Genomic DNA, 19,003 nt, shown 5'->3' on the forward strand with positions numbered 1-19,003 from the left:
AACATGGTGTAATATGCTGAGGTGGCAAAAAGGCTGAGATCCTTCGGTCAATTTAAAGATCCATTCTTGATCCAGTGGCTCGCCTGGTCACGAAGGGAAGATCGCACATTTTTGAAAGGGGTCGTATTTGCTTCTTTGCCCAGACTTTTTTCCACATGTGCAGCTCGCATGCAACACAACCGAACACAACACACATTATTTCTCTTTATCATTTATTGAAGTGTGACAGATGGGACTGCTGGTAACAGTTCTCTACTTGTGCAAGGAGCTTTAAGAGTGAAGAAGGGTTATATGGGAAGAGTTTCTTCGTCTGCAGCCTCGTCACTACCTCTCTGAGCTCCGACAAACAGAGCATAGCTCTGTCTGCCATATTTGTATGTGATATTGGCTCACTTTGTAACACTGGCCGTGACCGACATTCTGGTTTGTCCAGTGTAGGGTTATGTCCACTCTTTAATGCTGGTGATAACTCATATTGTCTCTGGCCGATAGATGCTGGTAGGCCAGCAGTGGCACCAAATCTGCTTTCCTCACACACAGACGTCCCTGGTTTAACCTCCGGAATCTCCATGTTCTCTGATTCAGACTCATCAGAAGTATCATACTCCACAAGGCGAGGCTCCACAGCCAAACTGAACCTTTCTGGTGGTGGATTAACAGCTGTGGGCTGGATGCAGGAAGCGAGTCCAGCTTTATTTGGCTCAGCTTTGTATGTCAGTGCGGGCTTCTCATCACCACCACATGAAGCAGTAAGTGGCTGCTGCAGTGAGTCTGACACACTGACGGCAGCACATGATGCAGCAAAGCCCTGCCAATCATCTCTGAGGTACTTGAGGTACCGCACAAAATACTCAAGAAAGCAGGTTTCGGTGGAGATGAGGAAGTCAAGGAGGATGCTGTGGTCAAAGGAGATGCTCTGGAGCAGAATCACAAAGTGGCAGTGAGGGTTGCAGCCAGATGCACAGGCTGCCTCCAACATAGCAACATCATCCAACCCTGAACACAATCTGTGGAAAGAGAGAAGCAAGTAGCTCATTTTGAAAACATGACTGCTGGCCCTCTACTTGAAAGCTAAAGCTTCTTTCCCTTACTCTGGTTGAAGGGGCGGCACAGTCAAGAGAGTGAAGTGACACTAAAGTAAGAGACCTCTTGTTATGTAATATAAAAAAATTGTCTATATGGGGTATCTTTAAACATGGAAACAGAATATATAACTTGCTGATAAAATAATATAAATAACACATACACTGATCATCAGGCATAACATTATGACCACCTTCCTAATATTGCATAGGTCTCCCTTGTGCCTCCAAAACAGTTCTGTCTCATCAGAGAATGGACATGGGCCTTCTGAGGGTGTCCTGTGGCGTCTGGCAACAGAATGTTGTTAGTGGGGGCCTTTGAGGGGAGGGGCCTCTGTGGATCATCCCACAGATACTTGATCAGTTTGGGATCAAGTGAATTTGGAGGCCAGGTCAACACCTTGTACAGTTCTTCATGTTTTTTAGTTGTTCCTAAATTGTTTTTGTGTGTGTGTCTGTGTCAGGCTGCATCCTGCTGGGGATGGCTGCTGCCATCAAGGAGTGTCATTGCTATGGGGTGGGGGTGCCTGGTCTGGTCTAGGTGGGTGCTACATGTCTAAGTAACATCCACATGAATACCAGGTCCAAAAGTTTCCCAGCAGAACACTGAATTGTCCAAAGATGTTATTTACTTCACCTATCAGTGGTCATAATGTTGTGGGTGATTGATGTATGTCTGCTATATACTGTACCTGTGATTGAGGAACATGGAGAGCAACGATCTGGCTGCTTCCATCATGTCATCGTCCTGTTCTCCAAATAGAAAGCTAATCCAGCAGCAGAGGTGGCTGACCTCCATCAGTTGCATACTGCACCGCCTCAGGAAGCCCCACAAGCTCTGTAGATATCCATAAGCGTCTGTGGCACCCTCCACCCCTGTAGTGAAATGACACAGACAGAGGCGACACGCAAACTTAGCTCACATATGAGAAGAGAGTCCCTGCTGCAATGAACACATTAACAACTGACAGACTTTTCCCACCACATCTGTAACTCCAGTTGGGCATTAAACAATGCATGCATTTGAAAACATAAATTATCAAGATTACAGCTTATGAACCCAATATGTATAGAAAACAACACTCCCTGTAAATGTAAAGTTGATGTAGCAAACTTGTTAAAACTGTTTCTTATTTACACACCAGGCAGCAACACAACATTCATTCGGAGTCTCTGGCTATGTAAATCATGGACTATCTGCTGGACCCAGTGAAAATGAGCCAAATCTGTTGTTTTAATATCTTGTGCTAAGTCATTTTTGGTCTTTTTCAGCATGGCCAGCACCAGGAGCCGTCATAGTTGCCGATGAAAGAAAACATTTTGACACGCTGACCTATTCCACACAAACTGACCTATCAGGACAATACAGTACAAATTATTAATATTATGGAACTGACGTTGTTGCAGCCCTAAATACAATAACACTGACACAAGCCCGACTGATGTCTTCCACAAATGTATTTCATAAAAGAAAGTTTGGATGAATTTCCTTTAACTCAACCAGGACAGAACAGACGTACAGGTCACATCAGTAGAGTGATGGCACAGAGAGAGAAACTAACCTCTACACCGAAGTCATTGTCATTTAAACGCAGACACCATGCTAAAACCTTGACTACTGGAGATTCTAGACTTGTTTCACATCTGGAGAGTGACCCCATCCAAATGTAATTGAAAGCTAGCCTGGATTATTTGAATGCATCTAATCATCAACCAAAAAACATCATAGACAAACTACAACTTGCAGATGCTTATGTGCTAACCAGGACCAGAATGAAAGCTCACTCCACACCTACTTAATATTGCTGCTAGCTGTGAGATTAAGAATAGTTTCTTAACTTTTTATGGGTTCACAAACCTCAAAATTGTCACCCAGTCTTACACGGTTCTATTATATGTACCAACTAGATCCTTTGGAAAGTGTCTCTTCTTAGTCCCTAGGTCAGAGTCTAAGACCCACAGCCAGACTACGTTCAGTCATTATTGGATGGAGAATATAAATTAACTTTGTTTGATGACGTATGTGCTGCTCCATCTGGACAGAAAACCTTAAATAGCTGCTTTAATTAAAATGTCTTGACGGAATACATACAATATTTACTCTATGTGTACCAGCGCTTTTTTTATCATGAGTCCTCACCTGTTCCACCAGCTGCTTGGAAATGAAGCTCTATGGACTTGAGAATAATCAGGCTGACAGCTCTCAGCAGCACACTGTCTGGTTTCTGGCCTTCAGCTCCTTCTATGTGTCTGGTGCCTCCAAAGAAAGCAGCACGCTCCACCGGAACACTCTGTAACCAATTATCTGCCACTGCTGTTAACACACTCTGAACCAGTATGCTCATGTCAGAGCTCAGGTTCTCACATTTCAGTCCAGTGGCCATGACTTCTCCTAAAGCCCAGTCCTCTCCAACCTTCTGAAGCAAAACTCTCTTCAGAAGCAGCAGTGCCCTCTTTTTGACAAAATACTCAGAGGAGCAGCTAATGGCTGTCAGAAGACGTGAAGCGTAAATGTGGGTTATTCTCTGACTCTTCAGACAGGCACCAGCTCCACACGTCAGTCTGGAAGCAGTCAACACCTCCAGCAGGTCCAGGAGGAGGCAGAACGTTGTTCCCCAATGTCTGTTGTTGGTATAATCTGGTACATCTTTTCTCTCTTCAGGGAGCAACTTTGAGAACAAAGCACTTAGGCTACAGTCAAAGGTTGCCAGAAGGATCCCAAGGAGCTCTAGAAGAAGACAATACATTTTAAATGAGGAATATTTTCTGCAGTTAACCTGGGCTGCTAATTTCTGGCCTTTGGGTGTCTTTGAATTTTAAAGTCTTTGGCTTTAAAAATTAAAATGAATGATTAAAAGAAAACTCGTCATATTAACTGACACAGCAGATAATACCTGCTGCAGATGTACCTTTGACTGTGTATTGGATTTTCCCACCACACAGCAGCAATTAATAGAACTTGCGCTGAGATTTTGACTTCCCGTCATGGCTGGGAAAGCACAAACGTTTATATTGTGACTGCAATCCACATTGGGGAGGTCTTTCTGAATTCTGATTTACTGACATGGCGTACTAAGACTAAGTGACACTTATTAATAAAGCTATACCCTCCCTACTGTGAAAAGTCAGCATGTCTGCCGTGAAATAGATTAAAAAAATAAATTAATGAGGACATTGTTAACACATGTCTATACAATGAGGATTGTGAACCATATAACTGTAGGCTTTGCAACATAGGTTCTGGAGTGTATGGGTAATCTTTATTTTTTTTGTCTGTTCTCACTGTTAACCTTGCTGTTACCCCTCATCTCTTCATTACACACTGTTGATCAATTAATAGCAAGACAGAAATGATAAAAAAAAAGAGTCTCCGTTACAAGGTTTGTAAGACACTGACAATCCTGACATGGTAATTCTTACACAGAAAAATGTTGCACTACCTAAATAAATAATTTTCTTAACTCACTATCAGCATACCAATATCTTATAAACAAGGCTAAAATATTTTCTTATTCATCTTGTAGTAAGAGCTGCTAAGGGACATTATTAGAGCTACAGTTCAGCTGTGACCAACGTTACAGTATTATTGGTCTACAGATCAGCATAAGTTTGTCTGTCATCAAAAAATGACACACTTGCCAAAAATATTAGGTAAGGCAGTGAAAATAAGCGCATTCTGATGTGACAGTCCTAGAAGATTCAGAAAGGTTCTGGTATTCAGCATTAGTTAGTTAGTTTCAAATAACTGAGAGAGATGTTGATTCAGCTTTATTTTTAATCTAGAAGATGTGGTTTGTAGTACTATTGAACTGTATTATGTTGTACCTACACATTTTTCTCTTGACAACCCCATGTTAGTCAGTGGGCTAGGCTAAGTAACAGAAAAACTGTGTTTATTTTAATCCAGTTTAACAGACCGCATACTCCAAAATGATCACCCAGTTGAATCACCACCCTTCTGACACTGTACATAACATATTTGTCTGCCGTATTCTATTTTTTTTTTATCTTTTTGCATCTTGCACTGTTGTTTCCTGCCGCTGTAACACCCTAATTTCCCCACGGGGATGAATAAAGTCCTATCTTATCTTATCTCTTATCTTATCTCCAACATGAACTGTAAAGATTAGAACATTTCTTTACATTAGAACAGTAAAGAAGGGATTTGGTGCAGCACTGTTGTATCAGAATCCATTCATTTTCACTAGTGTACCAAATAAATTGGCAAGTGAGTGTATGTTAAACCTTCCGACAGCTTTTGCACACAGTTTAAACGCACAAAATGAACAGATTTTACCTCTGTGAGCTCCTCTGAGAAGTTTTTTTACGACTTCAGTCAGTGACCACAGACAGGCATCTAATTCAGGCCCAGGGTGTGAGCTGTGTAATGCCTGCACACACTTCTCCTGCCAGACAGGACTGATCATTCCCTGAGAAATTAAAGTATATGCACACACATTCATAATGTTAGTCTATAGTACAGTAATCACAACAGAGGAGCAGAGGAGGCATTTCAATCTGCTGACCTTTGATCTCTCTTGTTCATAACAATACTTGTAGAGCGGGATTAGGCCCAGGGGTGCAGATCCGATGTCAGGATTGGGGGGGGACACAAAAGTGATTTTTTCTTTTGCCGGTATGCAACTCATACCATGCCACCATAAATCACAACTACGTAGAGGCTCGCCATATCATTCAAAAAGTACTAAAAAAGTATAACTGAAATTGACAATTTCGAATAATTTAGGTTATTGTTATTGTGGGGGGACAATTCATGTTTTTCAGAAATTGGGGGGGGGGCATGACCCCCCGTTCCCCCCGGGATCTGCACCCATGATTAGGCCAATCTCTTTGAGGGCTCTCACAGTTTAGAGTAAAAACCAACTGTGATGTTAATAAACTGTCAATTTATGGCACCTTCACATGAAGGTGAGATATTTGTGACTGGTATGTCAAGATACTATTACTATTTTTTGTTGTAATAGTCCCCAAATGTGTATACTACATTGCCCAATAACCCACAAGGAACATTTCATTCCCTCACGCAGTACAATGACAAAAACAGATTGAAATATTCAATGTCAAGATTGCATCACACTAAAAATAATGTTTAGTAAGATTTGTGGATAATTTTCTCTTAAAATCGAGCCAGACTGATGTGGAAAATGAAACTCTAATAAACAGAAACAAAAATGTGGTAAGACTGGTTTGTTATGGTCAGGTAAAGGCTTGGACACGACCCTGTAGGGACTATTAACATTGCACATTTGCGCTGAGTACTCACAGATTTGTGGAAATGGTAGAACACAAGGGCTGCTACAGTCTTAGCAGCCAGATGTGAGATAAACTGGTCCTCTGCCTGAAAGTGATAAACCTGCAGGATAATAGAGTTTTCACATCACTATTTATTGTGACACAGGTACTTTGTCATTTTGCCCAATTTGAATACTCTTACAAGCTGTGGCATGAGATCCATGTCATCAAACAAAACCTTCAGGATCTCTACGCAATATAACGTAACTTGTGGAGGCAGACTCTGAGACGTTATACTGGAGCACATCTTCTCCACCAGAGTCACGCTGATGCAGGTCAGTTCAGAACTGTTTACATTCCTAAACTCTCTGGCGGCAGCACACTCTCTGCCCCCGGCGGACATCTGTACACACACCCCGGAAAATATCACACTCGCTAAATCCGCAGCACTTTGTTTGGGACATGTTCCACTGACAAAACATTTGTACGCATCTGTTAAATAGTTGAAGAACTCTCCCATGTTCGAGGGATCCCTGCAGATGCCCCCGTCCTGCATGGCGCCGCTTCTTCCGCATGGTCTTGTCATGTGACCCACACGGAAGTGGCACTGCAATTGGTCAGAATCAAGACACCGGGAGTTAACAAAATAAAACCAAAATAAAGCGACAGTCAGACCGTGCCTTTATAAATGAACAGATATAAATGACGGTAACATATTATAACAAGAATCATTACAAAACCATGGACTGGCGCTCAGGTTGCTCAGTAGGCGCAGATGTCTTGGCAGCTTTGAGAGTTTGCTGTGAGCTTCGAACTGGCATCATCATTATCTGGAACAAGCACATTTTTTATTTTATTTTTTACTTTAGGCCTATGTTTTACGGTCTTATGTGAAATACCCTTATTTTGAAATGCCTTCTGAATACAATGGGAAATTAATCACTTCAACGATGACCTCCCGACCATGCTCTTAATAGAGCTCCATCACTTTCATAATCACAAGCACAATAAATAGAAGGTACAATTATCAAGCTGCCCAAACGAGGATCGTCACATAGTTTTAAAGATCATGCCTTTTAGAATATATTAATACAATTTCTCTGTCAGACTTTTATTTTGATATTTCAGCAACGTATTGCTGCCAGCATGACTGACGTGAAAAAACTGTTCAGTTTCTCATCTCTTTGTGGGCAGTGAATGGTTTCCACGCACCTTTTTCGTTTTACCCACAGTTTATGTTAGTGGTTGCAGTACAATATAAAAACAGGCATATTTTGTCATTTCAAAGTACTATTTGTTTCCGTTTTCTTCCTGTTCAGCTTGTTCATTGGATAGGAGAGGCTACTTTAAATCATGTGGGCATGCGAAAACGTTGAATTTCAGCATTAGAGTGGAACACCCTACATTTTCAAGGTCCAACATAGTTCAAGGTTCAGTCATGGCACAGCACAGCACAGCACAGCAAAGAAAAAAAAAAAGAAGAAAAAAATCTGCATAAATTACTGTTTAGTGATATGGACAGTCTCTGAATTCCAGACAGTGCTTCAGCACAGATAGTGCTTTTCAGTCGCAGTAGGCTACTCACATTTCATTTACACTTCATTTGCCATGATTAAATGGACGATTTTGCTTGGTGCCCTCGTTTTGGAATGATGCTTTTATTCTGAAAGTTTGAAGACGGAAGTCCAATTGTTTTTGCTGTTGGGGTCGCACTGTTGTAGCTACTCCCGGAGATTTGGTTGTTAAAGCTGATTGTTAAACGGCGAAATGATCTTCAATATTACACACAAGGCTATTTAGCAAAGTTTAAATGAACAACATTTCAGTTTAGTGTTTGGTTTGTGAGGAAAGTGTCAGAAATGTGCTGCTTTGATAACTCCAATCTTCTCGTCTGGAAGCTGATTGGCTAAATTAAATGTCGGCTCAGCGTCTGACAAGTAAGTCTTTGTTTTATGGAATCAAAGCTGCTGTTTTGTCAGTGAGTATGTGCAGTTAAGTTTAATATCGATGCACTCAGTACACTGGGGGTTTATTTACACCCGTTTCTGCACGTACAAAAAGTAAAGAAACATACAACATAGCGAGCTAGCGCTAGTGAGTTTGTTAGCTTACAGGCTAACCAGCTAACAGCCTGAGATAAATATAGCCTTTAGGGTTTAGTGTAAGAGTCTGGCGTTCATTACTTTTTCTGTAATGTGTGAAATAACACATTGTGATTCAACGCTTTGATTCGGTATCGTTGTAATGATTACTTGCACGGTGTTGAATTTGTTGGTTATGTTGGCAAATAAATCCAACCCATTGTGCTTTGGTGTGCATTGGTTTTCATCAACCGATTACAGTGACCTATTAGAAATGGAGAGTATATAATGTGCTAATGTTAAATCTTATAAGAGTTAGTAGTTTCGATGTAACAATAAGGCGTTTCTTTATTTTAAACCAGAACTATTTGTATTTGTTACACACCTTTCGTTTTACATCCATTATTTAGCTTTTTTGTTGTCTTTATTGTTGTTATTAAGAGTAGTGTGGATGGATCCTTAACAAACTTGGTATTCTGTGATATTTCTTAGGTAGTCTAAAGGTTAATGTGTCATAGTTTCCTGCCCTTTTGCCCACTTATTAAAAATGAGTGTGTCTCTTGCAGGAAAAACTCTTTGAAGACAGAGTGCCTTCTTGATCCTCCTTCAGCCTCCCTGATTGAGCAGCAGTATACTTACAGGTGCAGCTCAGATATGACGAAGAGAAGCCCATCTCTTCAGTTGGTTAAAAGGTAATTTTTGTTTATTTTTTTTGTCATCTTGACTTTCGCTTAAGAATGGAAAGCCATATTTGATCAAAAAATCTCTCAACAAGATAAATTATTGACAGAGCTGTCGGGGTTAAGTCTCTGAAACTCCATCACTGTCTTAGAAGCCCGTAGTGTCCGACTACAACCCAGGTCTGTTCATAGAGCAGTGGATGTTTGTATGTACACGTTCACACATGTTGAGTGCTTGCTACGATTTCATACATTTTGGTAGCAACAGATTGTCAGCTATATGTTAACACTTAGGGTACTAAGTGTTAGTGCCACTTCCTCAACGTTTTGACTCCAGCCAGAGGGTTACTGATTATCTAATATTTGCTCTTGCCTGTACTAAATGATCTACTATCGTTATTGAAGTTAATGAAAACTAACCCAAGAACTAAAAGCATTTGACTTAACTGAAAAGATGATCAAAATTGGACTGGTAGAAAAATGAAAACAAGCTATTATTATATTGACTATTTGCAAAACAAATTAAAACAAAAGTTTTAAATGTCATGACAACGAATGTCTTTAGCTCTAGCCTGTCAACTTGGTCAAATGTGGCACCACTGCATGTGAGGCAACAATGCCAGTGGCTTTTATAGAGACAGCTTGTATTATAAGTCAAATGTTATTTATATTTGTATTAAAATTACAGGCTTTGTTTTGATGGTCCGACGTGACCCCTGTCTAAAATAAACAGTAAATCATTCTGGGATAAAAAAAAAAAAATATATATATATATATATATATATATATATATATATACACACATACATATAAATAATCATTTAGACATATTGTCAGGTACAGTGGAAAGTACATAACTGTTAGGATTTTATGGTCAGTTGACAATGGCACAGCTTTTAGCTTTTTGTGCACCATTTTTTTTGGCGTTTTGCGCCCTTGTTTTGATAGTTCTTGGCGGAGAGAGACAGGAAGTGATAGTTCGAGGGAGGGGCGGTCACATGCAGCAAAGGGCACAGGCTGGAGTCAAACCTGGTGTGAGGACTATAGGGCCCTGATAGCTCACAGAGTTGAAAGTGCAGTTTGCCATGTCTCTGCTCCACACCAGTCATTATGCATGACTGTAGTGTTCTAACTCATTTACCACTAATTTGTCTACAAACTGTCATTGCGGTTATATGTTAACTATGGGCAGCTAATGGTAGGAATGCAAACAAAAAGAATGATAAAGCCTATCATCCCCAAACAGTCATTTAAATTGAACTTCTAGACAAGTCTTTTACAGACAGTTTTACATATGCCTGTGAAGAGTTTTGAAATCGGCAAAATTGGAAAACCACATTAACAGTGTTAAATATCTTACAGTGAATCTCCTCCTTATCATTTAGACTCTAGAAAACTGTGCTGTGGTTGCTGTACAGTATGTAAAATATGCATGAGCTGCATACATTGTCACCAGACATTATTTTATGAACACCAGTTGTGCAGAAAATGTATGCATGTCTTTTTATGTGTATGGATTGCTTATGGCGTATTGATTAATGCGAGAACTTTGCAAAGTAGTATGTTTTGCTGCCAACATTGCCTGAACGATGTGCAAATCATTTTTCACATTGTCCCACTTAATTTTTTTCTGGCATTTCACAATGAATGGTTGTATTGTAGAGCGTGGCTATAGTAGAAGAGAACCATGCAACCCTAAACATACTGAGGTGGGCAATCATAGCATTGTTAGAATTACGTTACATTATGTCTGGATGAATGGATTTTGCTTATTAAAACTGGTTGCTGAAGCTATAAGTTAAAATGTGTGTGTAAAAGTGAACAGGTATACCTGTATTGTATATTGTTTTGGATAGTACAATACTTTCAGAGCTGTTAGTCTGTTCAGGTCACCAGGCCGTGGCAAGGAAATCAGAAACTTTCATTTAGACAAGCTGCGTATACCCACCAGTTTCCAGAGACATACAGAATGTATTCACTGATTTCTCCTAACAGAGGTTAGGTGCAGATGAACATTCTCATTCCGAAATATGACAGGATGCTGAACCATCACTGCAGAAGGAACCCTGAGCTTCATGAGGAGCTGCAGATCCAGGCTGCAGTGGCAGCGGGGGATGTCTGCACCGTCAGGAGAATGCTCGAACAAGGATACTCACCTAAGATCCGCGATGCCAATGGCTGGACACTGCTCCACTTCTCCGCTGCCAAAGGGAAAGAGAGATGTGTTCGAGTCTTTCTTGAACATGGAGGTCAGAGGCTTTATCTTTTTCTCTGTCTTGCTGCTAAAGCTGGCTTCATGTGGTGGTTTGCGTAAAGTAATGACAAGTTTTTCTTTTGAAACACTAGAGGGCATTATTTTACTGAAAGACACAGCATTTCATTCATGTCTGCTTTGGCTGAAAGATGTTAAGAAAACATAAAAGTTAAACGTGTATAACATGCCTTAACTAATCCACAAGCCTTAAGTTCCATATTTTGTTTACAACTTGTGTGAAATGCTTTTGTGAGATTCTTTCAAGTGTAATAAATGTCCATTCTCCTTACAGCTGACCCTACAGTGAAGGACTTTATTGGTGGTTTCACAGCACTTCACTATGCTGCTATGCATGGCAGAGCACGCATTGCCCGACTGATGCTGGAGTCTGAGTTTCGTAGTGACATTATAAATGCTAAAAGCAATGATGGCTGGACACCGCTTCATGTGGCCGCCCACTATGGCCGAGACTCATTTGTGCGCCTCCTCCTTGAGTTCAGGGCCGAGGTGGACCCACTGAGTGACAAAGGGACCACCCCATTACAGCTGGCCATCATCCGTGAGCGGTCCAGCTGCGTACGGATCCTCCTGGACCACAGTGCCAACATTGACATTCAAAATGGCTTCTTGCTGCGATACGCTGTCATCAAAGGCAATCACTCATACTGCCGAATGTTCCTGCAGAGGGGAGCAGACACTAATCTTGGACGTCTCGAAGATGGCCAGACTCCTCTGCATCTGTCAGCCCTTAGGGATGACGTGTTATGTGCCCAGATGCTCTACACCTACGGGGCTGATACCAACACCAGGAACTACGAGGGCCAGACACCAGTAGCTGTTTCTGTTAGCATGTCCGGGATCAGCCGGCCTTGTCTGGATTTCTTGCAGGAGGTCACCAGTAAGTGTCACTAGTACAGAGCTTCTCATATAAGCATGTCATGCAACATCAATTTGAACATGTGATTACCGCATTTTTAAGCATGGACAGCAGCCATTGTTACGTGCCCCTTTGTTAATTCAGTGCGGCGTGGGGAAAAGGTGTTGTCCTTAACTATGAGAAGAAACCTACCGGTGCGGTACTTAAGTACAAAAAGTGGTTGAGGTTTTTATTGTAAGCTGAGAGGAGACAAAGTTTAGAAAATGTAGAGAGTGAATGAGGGCTGCTTGCCAACACAAGGTTATAATGACCAGTGTTCAGTGGCGGAACAATCCCAGGTTGGAGGAACAGGAGAGCACATTACCTGAAGCATTATGATTTACAGGGAACAATGGCTGCATTCCTCCACTGCCCCTTGAACTTTGATATCAAAGATATCAAAGAGCTGTGCACTGATTCAGACAAGTCCTTTCAGAGACTCAAGCCTTCAGCCAGATCACATATCTGGTGGGTTATTGATTACACTGATACCTCCTGGATTAACTCATATGCCATGAAAGGGCTCATCCAACACAGAATGACAGGCACCCAGCTCCTCTCAACTGCTGCACACGTCACTTTTGCTGCCTGTAGGTTTCTCCCTGTGTCTGATACGCTAGCGTTTAGAAGCACAACTGTCCTCCTACAAACTTCACAACCAAAAGCTTAGACACACTTCAGCTAACCCTAACCCTAACCCTTATGGAAAGTTTCACATGTGTTGTGTGTATCTTTTTGACAGCCATATCTGGATTTGTAGCATAATGTTGCCTCCTGTAGAAAATACAGTGATGTATCTGGCATCCTGTTGTGCTTAGGCAGGTTTTTGTACTCACTGAGTAGCGTGTCACTGCTCTAGCACCGTCTTTTGTTGATGTGAGATGATAGTGTGAGTTACATTATTCATATTCTGTGGCTGTTAAGTAGTGAACAAACAATCTCAGAGAGCAGAAGGACATATGTATGAATTTCTATGTGTGCAAACCATAACCTGGGACTCATAACATGAGCTTTTAAACAGTCTTGTATGGCTCTGGTACAAGGCTTCTCTTTGAGTTTTCACTGCTGCTTCATTAAAGAAGTGACAGTGGACAGACCAGCCATTAGGAATAGGAATTATGGACATGAATGAACAAATAAATATATTCTTCATTTATTCAATGCAAATTTGAGGGATACATAATGCATGTTAAGCGCCATGCAGCCCATAGACACAGTGGACTGTGTTGTTAAGATTTATTCACCTACCTCATCATGTTTCCTGTGGTGGAGGAAGAGACGTGTTCACGGCAGAGGAGTCACTTTACCCACATCAGACTGATAACATTCACATGCATCACTTCCTGGAGTCGAGGGGATTTTCCACAGTTGTTTGCATGCGTCTGATAACAGAGTGGAGACTGAGTGATGCCTTTGGGAAGCTGCTGAACAACCTTACAGAGCAGAGGGAGAGTCTTTAAAGCTTCATAACAGATCTTAAGCATTGGAGTTTTGGTGGTTTGGTGGTGGTTGGCCACAGTCTTTTTTCATACATCTACACTTTTTTGGGGGGGGGGGGGGGGTTACACATGTGGACCAATGATTTTGCACTTTCTTACATAGTATGCCAATTCGTTTAACACCTTCCAATACATGAAGCTGACAAAAATGCAGCAGACGCTCGGTATCTTTCAGCTCTGTGGCACCTTCATAAAATCTTTTTCCTGCCACCAGCTTTCAAAATCGGTCGCTGCTGTCTGGCTGCAGTAACATGCAGTTTTGTGATCGTGGGGAGCAGGACAATGCTTGCTTAGGGGTAAATGTATTTCTGTATGGCATCTTCAGCGATTAGCTTGAGAATTTGAGCTGTTATTATACACTAGCCTATCGCTCCCTAGTTCACTTATCGTACACCAGAAACTGTGTGAGTGAAACCAACTATTATGTGGTATGTAATGGAGAGTAGTCGCAGTGTATATATACGGAATACTGCAGAATCGAGGTCTACCAGGGTGGAGTGCTGTCACTGTGGACAAAGTATGCAATAGAGAAAATTGTTCATACTCGTGTCTTTTTCTCTTCTCCTACTCAGCTGACATACAAACCCTTTTATGTGCACAAGATGAAACTGGCCTACTAACTTATCAGTCAGGCTATAGTATTATCTGAATGTTATTAGCGTTACAAATAAGTTTTCTGCTCTTCTTTCAGGACAACCTCGGACTCTACAAGACTTGTGTCGAATAAAAATTCGTCACTGTATTGGCCTTCAAAGCTTGAAATTCTTGGAGGATCTACCAATTGCAAAGGTTATGAAAGACTATTTAAAACACAAGTTTGACAGTGTGTGAAACGACGACAATAGAAGAGAAGAGGGTGACTAAAAACACCACATCAGACTATGCAATCAGTATGCTCTCTGTCTGTAAGACAAGTCCACAGGTCTGTGGTCAGGCCAGTCTGTTTGTCCAGTCCAACACGTTAGGACTATTTTTTAAGTATTTTTTGCTTAATTTTCCCCTTCAGCCTTTTTAGAGTTGGAAGGAAAAGTTGCAAGAATTTCAAGATTGGAAATGGATACACCTCATATGAGCAAAGGTTTGGTGGAAAAAGGAAACCTCGTTTGAGTGCAGATAACATTTTTACCATTTATTTTCTTACTGTAAATGTGCATGATGTAATTCTTGCCGTGGGAGATTGTCATCAAGTGCACACTTTTTAAATGAGTGCATCAGACATAACTTATTTATTTATTTTGTGAGCTAACAGATGTGTCAACACAAAGTGGTTCCCTGATGGGGCTTTTCTTTCCGATTCCAAATCGACAAGTTTTTAATCATTAAAAAATATGGAAAAGGCACGCTCCCTGGCTTTGTTTTACTACACAATATGTAAGTGTAAATCCCATAATAACCCGCTGTCATTCTTCTGAATCAAAAGCTAAATTGGCAAGTATCAGCTGTATTGTTTCCATGTCCAAACTTTAGAGAAACAGTTGATCAGTCAAAGCTTTACATGTGAGTTAGGCAATTTGGACGTGCTCTTTGATAAAGCTGATGTAATTATCAGTAACACTGTTTCAGTGTGCCTTTCCTCTTTGAACAGAAAGCAGAAAGAAAAACTTGGAGGTATGGACAGAAAGGTCTCCTTGATTCACAGCAGACATCTGAGCAAAGACTTCAGTGACAATAAAACTAGTTCCCTAGAAGATAATAATCAGCTCATCCGACCATTACCACCACCCCCGCCCTCACTGTCAATGTCAAAAACAGCTTGTCTTTAAATTTGGATGAGCTCTAATATTAGCTGAATATGGTGACATCAGCATATTAAACATCCTCTCAACACTAAGACACGGGGAACTGTAAGGGTTGGGTTCTTCAAAACCAGGGAGTGAGTCTTGGAAGTACTCCAAAATAGCTTAACTTATTTTTTTCTGTCAAGAATAAATACAATTGACGTTTTTATTATTAATTTTTTTAAATAACACAAGCAAGAATATAGCATGCAGTTCCAACAATTTTGCAACTTTGGAAGTTCAGTCTGTAGAGATGTGATGCTATCATTTGAAATATAAATCAAATTGCTTTGTTCTTTTCCATGCAATGTGTAGTATGTTTGATTTTTGAGTGAGTGCATTGTGAATATTGTTCTGAAAGACCACATTTACTGACAAATGCAGTTGTAGACGGAATAACAAATAAAGTCTGTTTTGGGTAACACTGGTGCACAGTCTCTAGAAGCTACAGTCAATGTAAATAACTACGACAGATATTTTTGTAGAGTTTATTTAAGCAATGTTTCTGGTATTCTTAATGTATTTAAAGTTTGGAAAGTATTGTGATCTTTTTGGTGTGACAATTTCTTTGTGTGTGTTTGTCAGAGTTCAAATCCTGGTACAGTAATAATCTGAAATCAAGTTTCTGTTTGATTGTTATGGCAGGAATGTTGGGTGCTTTCTTAATATTCAGCCTCTGTTGCAGGTGACTGTTGCAGGGGTTATACTGTGAATTTTTTTCACTTTGACACTTCAAAAATAAATTGTAGGAATTGGTGTCTAAATAATGCCACAGAATTATTATCATTATTATTATTTTGCGTATGTGTTTAAAATGCGTAGTGAAATGGTGTGGTTCCTAAATTTGTTTTTCCTCACATGTTTCATTTACAAATCCATTCTGACAGTGTTCACTTGTATTAACATGCCAGTGTCATTTTCATATTTCCATTTGCATGTTCGACTGAGCTTTGTATTGGGACATAATAGAAAAAGGGCACATTTTGAAATTCAAACTCTGTGCTCTATGCAGGTTAACAGAAATAGAAATACATTTCCCTTGCTACAAAAATGAAAATGTTTAATGCAACTGAAACAGACATTCAGGGGTTTAACTAGAAAATTTAAACTGACCATGGAGGTCATCGGATATGCATGGGATATTGTTTTTTATGAATAACCTGGATCACAACCATGAAGATGTACTCTGGTGTCCCAATTTCTGGGCTGCTACTGTCAAACTCTGCCTTTCAGGACTCAATAAGTGCATTTCCTTCCTCATAAATCATTTGCAATGCTGAGTTTTCTTTATATCCATGTTTGCTTACCGATGTTCTTATTGTTTGCCTTTGTTTGTGCAAGGTTACATTTACAGTGGAATCAGGACATATATCAAGACCCCTTTGCATTTTGCAAACTTTATAGCATAATAAGAATTATTTTGCCCATCAGTCTACACTCAGTGGCCAAAAACAAAATGTTTTATCAAAAATCAGAAAGTGAAATCTCTTGTTTCCAAAGATATTCAGTCCCTTTGCTGACCACAATTGAAGGTGCACCTTCTGAGATGTATCTAGAACTGAATAAGTCCACCTTTGGCCTATGGAGTTCATTGGACACTGATTAGGAAGGGACACACTATATATATGGTCTCATAATAAGCACTGAAAAAAGACAAGTCCATGAAGTCTCAGCAGTAAAGTTGCAGGTGGCTAAGGAATCAACCTAAGGGAGATGAGAGAATGTGTTGGAAGGATCAGCAGTGCTCCATGAATCAGGTCTGGAGTAGCTAAATGAATGCTACCTGAGGGTAAAAGCCAAATGACAGACTTGCTTGGATTCTGTCGATGAAGCACACAATTCTTAATTCTTAAGCTAATTCTTAGCTGATATCAATGCAGCGAAGCATGGTGGAGGAAGCATCATGCTGTGTGGTCAGTTCTCAGCTGCAGGGATAGGTAGACGGGTCAGAACTGACTGGCCTGAAGAATGCTATATACGTCCCAAATCCAAAGAGTGCCAATCCTGTAGAGACTTAACCTAAGAGGACTATAATTTGATCAATTTTAGACATTTCTAAAACATGGAAAATAATTCTAAAATCCTGTTTTCACATTCCTATCTTGAGTGTAGACTTATGGGAAGATAAAAGTTTTATAAATTAAAAATGGATTATGCAACAACACAAAATGTTCAACAAGTTAAGGGATCTGAATACTTTCTAAATGCAGTGTATCTAATATTGTTGCCAGCTGTCAGTCAGTAGAACAGTGTGAGACAACTGGCTCGGCTGTTTATTGTATGACTTGCGCTTGCGTCCTTGTACAAGACAAATGGGCTCACTGTTCAAACGTATTGCTTTATTGCCCTATTAGAGGCCAAGATCTCCACAGGGTACCTTTTACTCAAAGCAGCTGTCCTAGATCTCACTGTGAGATATGTTTACTGATGACAGATTTAGAATAGGATTTAGGATGAAGGACCAAATTCTCAACAAAATACAGCATGAAACGAAACAGTTGCCACCTGTCTGAAGCACCCATAAAAATACATATTGCAGATATGTGGTCAATCATTTACATTTTGTCATAGCTAATGTTTTTTGATAAATAAGAAAATGAGTGGATGTCTTCTATAAAACATTTTTCTATGTACACAAAGATTCACCAAAGCTTCGTTGCACAATCCAACATGCCTCAGTTTGCAACTGAGATTTATTTAGAACATTATCCTCAAGACCTACATGTTGACGTAAACTGTGATTTATTGAGGATAATCCCAATTAGTTAAAACTTGTCCTCTAAAAGAGGCAACTGAATTGCAAATGCAACACAACCAGGAATCAAGTCGTCACAGTCAGGGAAACACTACGTACATGTCCTACATGGCTATCAAATGGCTATATGTCTTCCACATCATTACTGAATGTACAGAATATGCAGATTTTCAAATGTAAAAAAAAAAAAAAAAATCAAATGTCTGAATAAACTAAAATTAACATTTCTGGATTGCCAGCTGCTTTGTTAATATATGCATGAATAATGTATTTCCAGTGAGAGCTTAAATGGGACAGAAATGTGATAGGCTTTTCAAGTTGCACTTTTTACATTATGTAATCATTCACAACATCATATAAACAATGCATTTTCAACTGTTTACAAAATACAATAGACAGTTAAGAGACCTGTAGAGAAACAAGTCGTCAAGTGTAAATGAATCTGTGTTTGTTTGCACTCAGTTCCCATGACCAGTGGCATTATTTCAGGTGCCCTCACTTTAAATTTGACATGTAAAAAAAGTGCTTTAGATAATCTGGATAAATTGTTGAATAAATCATGTTCATCTTCATATTGAAAGATACTGTCAAGACCTGCTGCAGGTCTTTATATCTACATGATTGATTGCTGAATAGTACCTCATGATCTGGAAGTATGGAGCATGAGGTCACTTGTTCACCCCCACACCCACACTGCTCCTTGCA

The 19,003-nt window shown here is 40.1% G+C and overlaps 2 protein-coding genes across 6 annotated transcripts; one reads left to right on the top strand and one right to left on the bottom strand.

The window, feature by feature from the left end:
* Positions 1–6,993, bottom strand: lins1 (lines homolog 1). Of its 2 annotated transcripts, none has more exons than XM_084574701.1 (6): positions 6,538–6,993; positions 6,367–6,441; positions 5,380–5,512; positions 3,223–3,810; positions 1,775–1,958; positions 1–1,007 (listed from the first exon to the last, which is right to left on the bottom strand). In XM_084574701.1, exons 1-6 carry the CDS (start codon positions 6,919–6,921, stop codon positions 209–211), a joined length of 2,163 nt encoding a protein of 720 aa, XP_084430827.1. In that variant the 5' UTR covers positions 6,922–6,993; the 3' UTR covers positions 1–208. The 2 variants fall into 2 exon arrangements, with proteins under 2 accessions (XP_084430827.1, XP_084430826.1); XM_084574700.1 differs by having other exon boundaries at positions 6,367–6,456.
* A 1,005-nt stretch (positions 6,994–7,998) lies between these two features.
* Positions 7,999–18,451, top strand: asb7 (ankyrin repeat and SOCS box containing 7). 4 transcript variants are annotated; one of them, XM_084541995.1, is made up of 5 exons: positions 7,999–8,272; positions 8,983–9,108; positions 11,134–11,345; positions 11,643–12,248; positions 14,457–18,451. In XM_084541995.1, exons 2-5 carry the CDS (start codon positions 9,071–9,073, stop codon positions 14,594–14,596), a joined length of 996 nt encoding a protein of 331 aa, XP_084398121.1. In that variant the 5' UTR covers positions 7,999–8,272; positions 8,983–9,070; the 3' UTR covers positions 14,597–18,451. The 4 variants fall into 4 exon arrangements, with proteins under 4 accessions (XP_084398121.1, XP_084398120.1, XP_084398123.1 ...); XM_084541997.1 differs by lacking the exon at positions 7,999–8,272 and adding an exon at positions 8,899–8,908; XM_084541994.1 differs by lacking the exon at positions 7,999–8,272 and having other exon boundaries at positions 8,889–9,108.
* The last annotated feature ends 552 nt before the right edge of the window (positions 18,452–19,003 follow it).

This window comes from Chelon labrosus (genome assembly GCF_963514085.1).
Source record: "Chelon labrosus genome assembly, chromosome: 3".
Taxonomy (NCBI): Eukaryota; Metazoa; Chordata; class Actinopteri; order Mugiliformes; family Mugilidae; genus Chelon; species Chelon labrosus.